The sequence below is a fragment of the Mustelus asterias genome, chromosome 1 (assembly GCF_964213995.1).
Source record: "Mustelus asterias chromosome 1, sMusAst1.hap1.1, whole genome shotgun sequence".
NCBI lineage: Eukaryota > Metazoa > Chordata > Chondrichthyes > Carcharhiniformes > Triakidae > Mustelus > Mustelus asterias.
In genome coordinates this window covers 40,920,484-40,933,449 of record NC_135801.1, presented here as the reverse complement: position 1 = coordinate 40,933,449, position 12,966 = coordinate 40,920,484, and the positions used below count along the sequence as shown (strand labels likewise).

General features: G+C 42.8%; 2 protein-coding genes across 2 annotated transcripts in view; one reads left to right on the top strand and one right to left on the bottom strand.

Moving 5' to 3' along the window:
* Window positions 1-5,480, bottom strand: part of ppid (peptidylprolyl isomerase D) — a 38,246-nt gene extending 32,766 nt beyond the window's left edge. Inside the window, exon 1 of the mRNA XM_078211916.1 lies at window positions 5,347-5,480. Coding sequence (XP_078068042.1) covers window positions 5,347-5,431 — 85 coding nt within the window. The 5' untranslated portion in view covers window positions 5,432-5,480. The remainder of the gene's footprint in view (window positions 1-5,346) is intronic.
* LOC144493043 (folliculin-interacting protein 2-like) overlaps window positions 5,430-12,966 on the top strand; it is a 168,005-nt gene continuing 160,468 nt past the window's right edge. Inside the window, exon 1 of the mRNA XM_078211885.1 lies at window positions 5,430-5,512. Coding sequence (XP_078068011.1) covers window positions 5,430-5,512 — 83 coding nt within the window. The remainder of the gene's footprint in view (window positions 5,513-12,966) is intronic.

Genomic DNA, 12,966 nt, shown 5'->3' with positions numbered 1-12,966 from the left:
AAATAAGAGGTGGAGTGGGCCATATTAGTGACAAAGAAATGCTCAAAGGCATAGAAAAAGGCTAGACTGCTTAGTAGTAATTTATATAGGTGTTTATTAAGAACGAATCTGACAAAATATCAGTAGAAGCAGATATAATAAAAGCAATGGACCCAGTGAAAATTGAAAGGAAGGAGTTATTGGAAAGGCTGGCTATACCCAAGGTACATAAGCCACCTGGTCTGGATGGTTTGCATCCCAGGTTGCTGAAAGAAGTGGGGGTCGAGACAGAGGAAGGTCTTACCATAATCTTTCAATTTTCCCAAGATAGTGGGGAGGTACCAGAAGAGAGTGGCATATTCACCCTTATTCAAGGGGGGATGCAAGGACAGTCTTAGCAACTCCAGGCCAATTAGTTTGATGTCAATAGTGATCAAGGCTTTAGAAACATTAATCAGGGAAGAAAGAAATCTACAGACACTTGGAGAGGTTCAATTTAATTAAGGATAGCCAGCATTGATTTGGAACATGCAAATTATGCTGGAGTAAACTAATTAAATTTTGTGATGAAGTGAAAGAGAAGGTTGATGAAGGGAATGCACTGGATGTTATATATATGGATTTTAAGAATGCATTTGACAAGGTACCAAATAAAAGGTTGGTTAATAAATTTGAGGCTCATTAAATCGGATTTTTTTAAAAAGGCTCAAGAACAGAATTTAGCAAGTTGTGATAAATAGCTATTTAAAAGATTGGATGAACATAGACAGCAGTGTTCCTTTAAGGGTCAGTGCGAGACAAATTGCTTTTTTTGCTATATATAAATTACCTGGATCTTGCAATACAGTAAAATTTCAAAGTTTGCCAATGATACCAAACTTGGAGGAATGGAAAACAGTCTGAATGAATTGAATCACATGACATAGATCGACTTGCAGAATAGGCAGACAAGTAGCAGGTGGAATTTCACATAGAGGAGTGACATGATGCATGTTGGCATAAGGAATAGGGAGAGGCAACACAGACCTAATGGCACAGTTATAAAGAAAGTGCAGGAACAGAGGACCTGGGGATGCATGTGCATTGATTTTTGCTGGTGACTGGACATATTGAGAGAGTGGGCAGGGCTTCATTAATAGAGGTATTGAGTACAAAAGTTGGGGAATTATGCTGAACCTTCATAAAGCTCGGTATCCAGTTCTGGTCACTGCACTTCAGGAAAAATGAAAGGATGCTTGAGAAGGTGTAGACATTTACCAGAATGGTTCCAGGGATGGGGAATTTTAGCAACAAGATTAGATTGGAAAAGCTGTGGTTGTTCTCCTTGGAATGAAGGAGACTGAAAGGAGATTTGCTAGAGGTGTTCAAGATTGACAGGTTTGGACAAGGTTGACAAGGAAAACTGTTCCCATTAGCTAATAGTGCAAAATTAGGGGATAAGGACTTAAGATATACAGGCAGAATATGAGGAAGAACTTTTTTTATTATTGAGTGGTAATGCCCTGGAACTTTCTGCCCATGAGGGCAATGGAAGTGGAAACAATCACTGATTATGAAAGGGAATTCGATGGACATCTGAAGAAAATAAACCTACCGGAGACCAAGCAAACATGTGGAACCGACGGGATTGTTCCATGGAGAGCCCCACTGGACTTGGGCAACTTTCAGGCCTGGACTAATAAATGGCAAGTATCATTCGAGCCATACAAGTGTCAGGAAATGGCTATTTCCAACAAGAGAAAATTTAACCATCTCCTCTTGACATTCTGAGCATTACCAGCTCAGAATCTCCCACTATCAGCATGCTGTGGGTTACTATTGATCAGAAACTGAACTGGATCAGCATATAAATAATGGCTACAAGAGCAGGTCAGAGGCTGGGAATTCAATGGCATGTAACTGACCTCCCATCTCCCCAAAGCCTGTCCACCATCTGCAAGGCACAAATCAACAGTGTGATGGAATACTCTCCACTTGCCTGGATGAGTGCAGCTCCGACAACACAAGAAGCTTGACACCATCCAGGACAAAGCAGCTGCTTGATAAGTATCCCATCTACCACTTTCAACATCCACTCCCGCCACCACTGCAGCACAGTGCACTGCAGCAATTCTCGGCCTTTTGGCTAAGATCAAGTGTGGTCTGGTGATGCTGCACTTAGTCATGGCCATTGGGTTGCTTTTAAGCTTCATTTTCATATGAAGCAATTTTTAAAAGCGGCATCTCGGCCTTTTGGCTAAGATGCAAATGAGATCAAGCCTTGGGGGCGGAGACGTCTGCCTAATCCAATCAGCTTGGCTCATGTAGATCAGGCCCAAGGCAGGGTAAAGGGTCGCATACCCTGTCTTGTCAGCTTGGATCGGAAATGTCTCAACTTGTTGAGACTCTGAATTGGACTTGATTTGATTGAATTGGAAAAGTACAAAAAAAAACTCACTAAGACTCTTTTGGCTGCATCTTCGAGCTCGGCATCCTTTATCAACTAGAACGGCAAGGGCAGCAGATGTATGAAAATACCATCAAGTTCCCCTCCAAGCCACACAATATCCTTACTTGGAATCATATTGCTGTTCCTTCTTTGTCAAAATCTTGAAACTCTCTCCCTAACAGCACTGAGAGTGTATCTGCACCATATGGACTGCAGCAGTTCATGAAGGTAGCTCACCACCACCAACTTCTCCAGGATAGTTAGAAATGGGCAATAAATTATTGCCTAGCCAGTGACACCCAGCTCCGGTAAAAGAATATAAAACATTCCTTGACTCTTCCCCATGGCCCTGCAAGTTTTGGTTTCAAATAGATATCCAATTCCCTTTTGAAAGTTGCAACTAAATCTGCTTCCTCTACCATTCCAACTGGATCATAACTTGCTGTATACGAAAAAAATCTTATTTTTCCATCAATTTTTGCCAATTATCTTACATCTGTTTAAAATTTATTTATTAGTGTCACAAGCAGGCTTACATTAACACTTCAATATAGCGACTATGAAAATCCCCTAGTCGCCACATTCCAGCACCTGTTCGGGTACACTGAGGGTTAATTTAAACATAGAAACATAGAAAACTACAGCACAAAAATAGGCCCTTCGGCCTACCTATAACCCTCCATCCTATTAAGTCCCATGTACTCATCCAGGAGTCTCTTAAAAAGACCCTATTGAGTTTGCTTCCACCACCACTGACGGCAGCCGATTCCACTCACCCACCACCCTCTGTGTGAAAAACTTCCCCCTAACATTTCCCCTGTACCTACCCCCCAGCACCTTAAACCTGTGTCCTCTCGTAGCAGCCATTTCCACCCTGGGAAAAAGCCTCTGAGAGTCCACCCGATCTATGCCTCTCAACATCTTCTATATCTCTGTTAGGTCTCCTCTCATCCTTCGTCTCTCCAAGGAGAAAAGACCGAGCTCCCTCAGCCTATCCTCATAAGGCATGCCACTCAATCCAGGCAACATCCTTGTAAATCTCCTCTGCACCCTTTCAATCTTTTCCACATCCTTCCTGTAATGAGGCGACCAGAACTGAGCACAGTACTCCAAGTGGGGTCTGACGAGGGTCTTATATAGCTGCATCATTATCCCCGGACTCCTAAACTAAATTCCTCAATTGATAAAGGCCAGCACACCATACGCCTTCTTAACCACCTCCTCCACCTGCGGGGCCGATTTTAGAGTCCTATGGACCAGGACCCCAAGGTCCTTCTGATCCTCTACCATACTAAGAGTCTTTCCCTTTATATTGTACTCCTTCATCCCATTTGACCTGCCAAAATGGACCACTACGCATTTATCTGGGTTGAAGTCCATCTGCCACTTCTCCACCCAGTCTTGCATCCTATCTATGTCCCTCTGCAACTTCTGACATCCCTCCAGACTATCCACAACCCTACCAACCTTCGTGTCGTCGGCAAACTTACCAACCCATCCCTCCACTTCCTCATCCAGGTCATTTATGAAAATAACAAACAGCAAGGGTCCCAGAACAGATCCCTGGGGCACACCACTGGTGACCGACCTCCAATTAGAAAAAGACCCATCTCTGCACACTCTCTGCTTGCTTTGGGCAAGCCAGTTCTGGATCCACAGGGCAGCAGCCCCTTGGATCCCATGCCCTCTCACTTTTTCTAGAAGCCTTGCATGGGGGACCTTATCGAACGCCTTGCTAAAATCCATATAAACCACATCTACCGCTTTCCCTTCGTCAATGTGTTTAGTCACACTTTCGAAGAACTCCACCAGGCTCATAAGGTACGATCTGCCTTTGACAAAGCCATGCTGAGTATTCTTGAGCATACTAAACCTCTCTAAATGCTCATAAATCTTGTCCCTCAGGATCTTCTCCATCAGCTTACCAACCACTGAGGTTAGACTCACCGGTCGGTAATTTCCTGGGCTATCCCTATTCCCCTTCTTGAAAATAGGAACCACATCCGCAATCCTCCAGCACCTCTCCCATCTCCATCGACGACGCAAAGATCATCGCCAGAGGCTCTGCAATCTCTTCCCTCGTCTCCCACAGTAACCTGGGGTACATCCCATCCGGACCCGGCGTGGCCAATGCACCTAACTCGCACATCTTTGGACTGTGGGAGGAAACCCACGTAGTCACGGGGAGAATGTGCAGATGCCACACAAACAGTGACCCAAGCTGGGAATTGAACCTGGGTCCCTGGCACTGTGAGGCACAGTAAGAAGTCTCACAACACCAGGTTAAAGTCCAAAGGTTTATTTGGCAGCACTAGCTTTTGGAGCCTCAAGCTTCTTCATCAGGGGACTCACCTGTGCCTGCCAGTGAAAATACAGAGACCAAGGCAGCATGGTAGCAAACACAGGCTGATACATGCACACCAATAATCTGTATGACAAATGCATCATGCACATTTCACTGGGAAAAGAAATGTACAGATGAAAACAGCGAGGCATCATGGTTCCTGAAGCATGCTCACAATTCCTTCTCAATGTAATCATACACTCAAAAGGTCCTGCCACTGGGAGAGAGCACTGACAGAGCAAATTAGTTATAAGCAACTGGACAGAGGCAACATGCTGACACAAACAGAGGACTTCAAAATAAAACACCGATGATTCTCGAAACTTGGTTCAGGACGTTCTGGAAAATTCCGTGGATAAGGGGGTTCTGTTTTAAGCTTTTGTTTATTAGTGTCACAAGTAGGCTTACATTAACACTGCAATTAAGTTACTGTCTAAAATCCTGTGAAAAGGGTTCTGGAAAGTTCCGTGGATAACGGTTCCAGCAGCACAATCTCAGTGAAGGGATTTTTTTTGAGTGGGGACGGCGGCTGGACAAAGACAGAGAGCCGTTGGACCGCGCGCTGACCCGAGCCGCCATCGCGAGTCGCCCTTACCTGCCTCCCCGCCGATGCTGAGGTCCAGGTAAACCCGCGGGTTGTCCGCCTCCGATGGCTTCACTTTCGGAGAAGGGTTCGCCATGCCGGCCGCTTCCACTCACACACCGAGGAAGGAACAAGACAATCACTCACTTCCGCTTCCAGCCGACAGGACATCCGCTCGGTGCGTTTATTTTTGGCAGCAATGGTGCTCGTGCTGGGCTTGGTTTAGGTTTAAAACGTTTACAATGTGTTTTACAAAGAAAATACACCCAAACAGTACTTGCAACTGGTTTAATGCGCTGACTTAATTTAATTTTGTGCGCTGCAAATCCCTATCTTGTAAAAAGCTTTAAGATGGGCGCCAATTTAAGTTCAGAAAATGCTGGAAAATCCCAACAGATCTGACAGAGAGAATAGAGTAAGAAGTCTCACAACACCAGGTTAAAGTCCAACAGGTTTATTTGGTAGCACAAGCCACTAGCTTTCGGAGCGCTGCTCCTTTATCAGGTAAGTGGGAGTTCTGTTCACAAACAGGGCAATTAACTGGAGACAATTCACATCTCTTTAACCTGTGCTTAACCCTCTCTCCATTCACATTGTCTGTACCTTTAAGACTTGATTACCTGTAAAGACTCGCATTCCAACCATTATTTTGTAAATTGAGTTTGTGTCTTTACATGCCCTGTTTGTGAACAGAACTCCCACTTACCTGATGAAGGAGCAGCGCTCCGAAAGCTAGTGGCTTGTGCTACCAAATAAATCTGTTGGACTTTAACCTGGTGTTGTGAGACTTCTTATTGTGTTTACCCCAGTCCAACGCCGGCATTTCCACATCAGAGAGAATAGAGCCAACGTTTCGAATCAGGATGACTCCAAAGATGCTGTCAGACCAAAGATGTGCGGGTTAGGTTGATTGGCCAGGTTAAAAAAATTGCCCCTTAGAGTCCTGGGATGCGTAGGTTAGAGGGATTAGCGGGTAAAATATGTGGGGGTAGGGCCTGGGTGGGATTGTGGTCGGTGCAGACTCGATGGGCCGAATGGCCTCCTTCTGCACTGTAGGGTTTCTATGATTTCTATGATGACCTGCTGCGATTTTCTAGCATTTTCTGTTTCAGATTCCAGCATCTGCAGAATTTTGCCTTTACCAATTTAATTCACTTCACTGCAGCATCATCTAATCCATTTAATCTAGAAATTCGGGCTGTCCTGCATCTACTAGGAATTACAAATCCAGTACAGACTCCAAACGTTAACTCTGTTTTCTTTAATCTTTCCACAGATGCTGCCAGACCAACTGAATTTTTCCCACATTTTCTGTTTTTATTTCAGATTCCGGCATCCCAGTATTTTGATTTTATTATAGACTTGTTCCCTGGATACTACTGGGAACAAGCCAGGAGAAAAGCCATAGGGGCATTTTCTAAACTCCTGTTTTTGCTTTTCATTCTCTTTGTACGCTTTCACTTCTTATGAGTTGCAAAAAGGTTTTTAGCAAACAGACACAAACAAATTACATTCATTTTAATAAATGATAAATTTAAGCATACAAGTTTTTAAATATGCCTGCTTTTTTCTGTATCTGAGGAGAACAATTGTACAAAAACATTGTTTCGCTTGCTTCATCAAAGGTTAAAATATTGCGGATACTGGAAATCTGAAATAGAAACAAAATGCTGCAAATTCTTAACAGATCTGGCAGCGTCTATCTGGAGAGAGAAACACAGTTAATGTTTCTGACCATTTATTTGTCTGTGTAGCTTCATGTTTTCCAAGTGACAAACCTTGGAAAGGAATTGCAGAACAGAGTTGCTTCTCTCTTAGATTAGCACTACTATTGTTGTGGGATGGTTTCCTGTACTTGTTAAAAACAATACAAAAGTTGTAACCTCAGTACTTCAAATGCCTTTTGACCAAATCCTTACTTTAAATTAACTTTTCACTCACTCCATATTATGGTTGACTGAAGTTAATCAAATTTTGTTTTTAAATGCAAATGCAACTCAGATTTGTGAAGTCCGTTCAGTTCTGTACACTTTGTTTGGAGAAATGTCTCTGTGCACTGTGCCACAGTGCACTGCTGCCTCACAGTTCCAGAGACCCGGGTTCAATTCTGGCCTTGGGTGTCTTTCTGTGTGGATTCTGCCTGTGGGTTTCCTCCCACTGTCCAAAGATGTGCAGGTTAGGTGGATCGGCCATGATAAATTATCTCTGTGTCACATGATATGTAGTTTAGATGGATTAGCCATGGGAAATGTTGGGGGTTACATGCCTGGGTAAGACATTCTGTTGGAGACTCGGTGGGCCAAATGGTTTTTTTCTTCACTAAGGATTCTATGATTCCTCGTGTGGCTTACCATAGTCATGTGACCGCTGAGGTCATCTTGGGTGAAACAAAGGCTTTCGGCAGAAGGCATTTTGTCCACCACTTGGCCCTTAGGCACATAGTGTTTTTAAGTGTTACCTTGCAGTGATGTCAGCACTAGCACAACAATGGGTTTCTCTTTCGGTTCAGTATCTATCATTGATAGACAGGGGACAGATTAAAGTAATAGACTGTGTTTTGAAAGTGATCCTCAGAAGAAATTATTGTGGGCAACTTGCAATAGTGATATGGGATTCCAACAGCCTTAAAGAATGTGGAAGACACCCAGCATGAGAATGAAGATGCAGTATCTTTTCCTTCAAGTACTGTCTAACTTGTGTGGCACTAGAGGGAAACACGTCATTAGGTGGCTTATTTGTTTTTCTCCCTTTTCTCACTCAAGCCTTAGTTGAATGTAATCTTTCAAGAGCAGGCAATAATAAGTGTGATCTGGGAAACCTTAATACTGGGCAAACCACTTCCAAAGTTAATGAAACTCTGCCATTATCAACTTAAATTCTTAATTAATGTCAGCTTATGCCAGATGTAAAAAGCTCAATACTGCAGAAAGTCTAGAGGAGTATAGAAAGCCCAGGAATGAAATTTGAAAGGAAATTAGGAAGCGAAAATGAAAAAAATCTTGACAAGAAAAATCAAGGGTCTGGAACATATAGGGTTTGTATGGGACTGAGTACAGTAGCAATCACAGGTGATGTAACAGAACACATGATTTGCACCTTGAAGTCAGTCTAGTATTGCCTTTACCAATTTAATTCACTTTACTGCAGCATCATCTAATCAGTCTAGTGTGCACCAGCAAGCTCCTGGCTTGAACCCTTTATAATGTACACAGCTCTTGCACACACAGTTAACCTACTTAAAATTACAAAGCCTTAATTAAGACCGACTGAATGGTATCCAACACCTGACAACATGGTGGCAACAAATGGAAAATCCCAAAACCTCGCAAAATATAAAGAAAATTTTAAATCCCGCTCGACTAAAGAATAATTCTGACTTGAAGAAAAGCTCAAGAAGCAAATGAGCAGAGGAATGTCGCCAGGGAAAAGGTCCAAAGAAAGGCTTGGAAACTGAAGACAGAAACTTAAAATTCCTCACTGCAGCAGAAGACTCCAAAGGCTCCTTTGGAAGTCCAGTTTCAATTCCCAGTGTGCATAGTCAGCAGACCTATTGGGGTGTGCTAAAACATTTAAATTCCAGGGTACAGCAAGTCTTGAGAAACTTAAATAATTCAGTAGTCAGAAATTGCTGCTTAAAAGCTCCATTGGAAAAAACAGATTCTTGAATCGCCAGATCAGTCACATAATTGGGACTTTGAAGAAAAAAATTCCTTTGATTCATGATTGTTTCAGGTCTGGATAAAAAGTCAGAAGCTCAACAAGTTAACACACTGCTTTATTTGGTAGGTCCGATAGCAGACAACAGTATTGCTAGACAAGGAATCAACACATCATTTCCTAAATTTGAAGTAGTATAGAAATCATTCGATGTTTAATTTAAGAAAGGATTAAATTTGATAGTGTACCACAGCCAGGAGAATCCTAATGATCTGTACAGGATGGCTGAAGGATGTTGTAGGGTCTATTCATTCCCCAGAATAGACATGGACAGCACTAGTATGTTGAATTTCTTATATTGAGCAGAGTTTAAAAATTAACACATTACAGAAAGTGAAAAAAACTGATTTACTAGACAGATAGAAATACCAGCAAAATTCAGTCCTGACACAGACTTGACCCAAACTTCACATTGAACACATATGGCTGTATACAGAATTGTAACTTTTCCTTTATCTGTGAAATTACTTGGTATAAGCTGTGTCTCTAACTTTCATAAACAATTTGCAGCTGTGGCCGTAAAAGCTTTGTTTTGGCTTATGAGAAAGCAGTTTCTGCATTGTAATTTCAAAGAATGCAGTCAATTTTCCAAGCTAATCCCAGCATGCTTGCTGAGTTCAAAATCATAGAAATCATAGAAAATGTAGCCAAGTTAACTTTAAAAGCTTAGCATAATTAGTTACATAGGCAGAAATATGTTAAAATGAAGTCTTTGCATAAATGAAGCAAACCATACAAAGGATCCCAAAAATGTGAACAGGGAGACGTAAAATTGGACACTTCAGCAAACTGAAGCTAAAACAGCTCAACACATAGAAAACCAAAGATGATTCATTCGGTCGAGACTGCACACCGAGAGGACACACAGTCATGCTTCTTGGGTGAGGTCAAAGATCCTAGATTTTTGTATTGGGATATGGACATTTTGATTAATGGCCATCTCACAAACTTTAAATTGGACACAGAAGCCAGTGTTATGGTCCTGTTGGACAGAAGGTTATGGCTGGTGACTCAACTGCTAATGCCACACCTGACGTATCTTTCTGGAGCAGGAGGCATGAAGCTTCCAGTGAAAAGCACCCTATAACACTGAGATATGTTATGATCCTTTGCCCAGACTCCCAGGTTGTTGGTTGAATCCAGTTAGGGACAAATAATATTTTATTTAATGTAGATCAAGCTTAAGATTTAAAACATCTGCTCAGCAAAGAAAGCAGCAAGATCTCACAGGTTTTGAACAAACAAAAATAAACTTTGCAAGGTCAAAAAGAGAAAACAATTTACAATATCTATCTTATAATGCAAAATTCAAGGTAAGTATGTGGTACATGTGAATTAACAGGCAAACTGTTAACGGGCGGCACGGTAGCACAGTGGTTAGCACTGCTGCTTCACAGCTCCAGGGTCCCGGGTTCGATTCCCGGCTCGGGTCACTGTCTGTGTGGAGTTTGCACATTCTCCTTGTGTCTGCGTGGGTTTCCTCCAGGTGCTCCGGTTTTCTCCCACAGTCCAAAGATGTGCGGGTTAGGTTGATTGGCCAGGTTAAAAATTGCCCCTTAGAGTCCTGGGATGTGTAGGTTAGAGGGATTAGCGGGTAAATATGTGGGGGTAGGGCCTGGGTGGGATTGCGGTCGGTGCAGACTCGATGGGCCGAATGGCCCCCTTCTGCACTGTAGGGTTTCTATGATTTCTATGAACTATGATTGAATACACCACACTGCACAATAAATGACAGATGCGACCAAAACAGATTGCATGGATTTCTCAACAACCCACCCAGACACCAGCCAAACTCTGAGTCAAACAATCTCACTGAAACTCAATCTCTCTCAAGAGTTTCCAACCTTTAGCTTCGAAGATCTTCCTTTGGAATTTTCTCCAAATGTTGCTCCAGCTCAGTTTTAATGACTGCCTAGCTTGCAGGGTTTCAATCTTGCCTTCTGAGATTCAATTTTCCTGGATTCCTGAGTAGTCAAGCATCATCTTACAAGCACAATTTCAGATCTTTAGCCATGCCAAGCAGAATACCACTCCACCAAAGCAGTACCTCCAGCTGCTAAAATCAAGCCTTCAGGGCTTCTCTTGAGCCTTATTTGACTATCAGGGCTTCTCCTTAGCTCACTTCACTTAAAGTGTGCTTCCCACATGGAAGTCATCATCCTAGTCACACAACCAACTGCATGGTGTTGCAGGATGATTCCAGTTCCAAAACTGAATGGGTCCATCTGCATTTGCGTTGACCTGACACAGCTCAATAAAGCTGTAGCCAGAGTAGTACATCCCATGTCCTTAGTGGATAAAAACCTGATTAAACTCAGCATTTCCAAAGCTGAATGCCAACAGAGGCTTTTGGCAACTTGCTCTTGACAAAGAGGCTATTGACCACACTCAACCCTGGAATACCTAGATAACAAGGACACCTATGTCAGACTCCTATTTATTGACTACAGCTCAGCCTTCAACACTATTATTCCCACGAAACTCATCCCCAAACTCCATGGCCTGGGCCTCGGCACCTCCCTCTGCGACTGGATCCTGAACTTCCTAACTCACAGACCACAATCAGTAAAGATAGGCAACAACACCTCCTCCACGATCATCCTCAACACCGGTGCCCTACAAAGCTTTGTTCTCAGCCCCCTACTTACTCCTTATACACCTATGACTGTGCGGCCAAATTCCCTTCCAATTTTATTTTAAAGTTTGCTGACGACACCATTGTAGTGGGTCGGATCTCAAACAACGATGAGACAAAGATAGAGAATCTGATGAACTGGTGCGGCAACAATGATCTCTCCCCCAATGTCAACAAAACAAAGGAGATTGTCATCGACTTCAGGAAGCGTAAAGGAGAACGTGCCCCTGTCTACATCAATGGGGACGAAGTAGAAAAGATCAAGAGCTTCAAGTTTTTAGGTGTCCAGATTACCAACAACCTGTCCTGGTACCCCCATGCCTACACTATAGTTAAGAAAGTCCACCAATGTCTCTACTTTCTCAGAAGATTAAGGAAATTTGGCATGTCAGCTACAACTCTCACCAACCTTTACAGATGCACCATAGAAAGCATTCTTTCTGGTTGTATCACAGCTTGGTATGGCTCCTGCTCTGCCCAAGACTGCAAGGAACTACAAAAGGTCATGAATATAGCCCAATCCATCGCTCAAACCAGCCTCCCATCCATTGACTCTGTCTACACTTCCCACTGCCTCAGCAAAGCAGCCAGCATAATTAAGGACCTCACGCACCCTGGACATTCTTTCTTCCATCTTCTTCCTTCGGGAAAAAGATAAAAAAGTCTGAGGTCACATACCAATCGACTCAAGAACAGCTTCTTCCCTGCTGCTGTCAGACTTTTGAATGGACTTACCTTGCATTAAGTTGATCGTTCTCTACACCCTAGCTATGACTGTAACACTACATTCTGCACTCTCTCATTTCCTTTTCTATGAACGGTATGTTTTGTCTGTATAGCGCACAAGAAACAATATTTTTCACTGTATGTTAATACTTGTGACAATAATAAACCAAATCAAACATATTGCCCACTTTGGCAGATTCTGCTTTAACTGCCTGCCGTGTGGAATCACTTTGGCACCAGAAATATTTCAGTATTCAGTGTCAACCATTTTGCAGGGCTAACAGGGAGTCATTTGCCATACAAATGATGTATTGGTTCATGGTACAATGCTGAAGGAGCATGACTAGAGACATACAGCAATCTTCAAGCTCCTGACAAGAAGCAGGGCTGACACTGAATGAGAATTATGAGTTTTCCAACGATTAATTCAGTTCCTGAGCCACATCATCAGCAATAAAGGCATCATCATGGACCCACAGGAAACTAAACCTATTGCGAGTTCCCAACCCCATGCTCAATTCTAGACCTCCAGCAATTCCTGGGGTTGATGAACA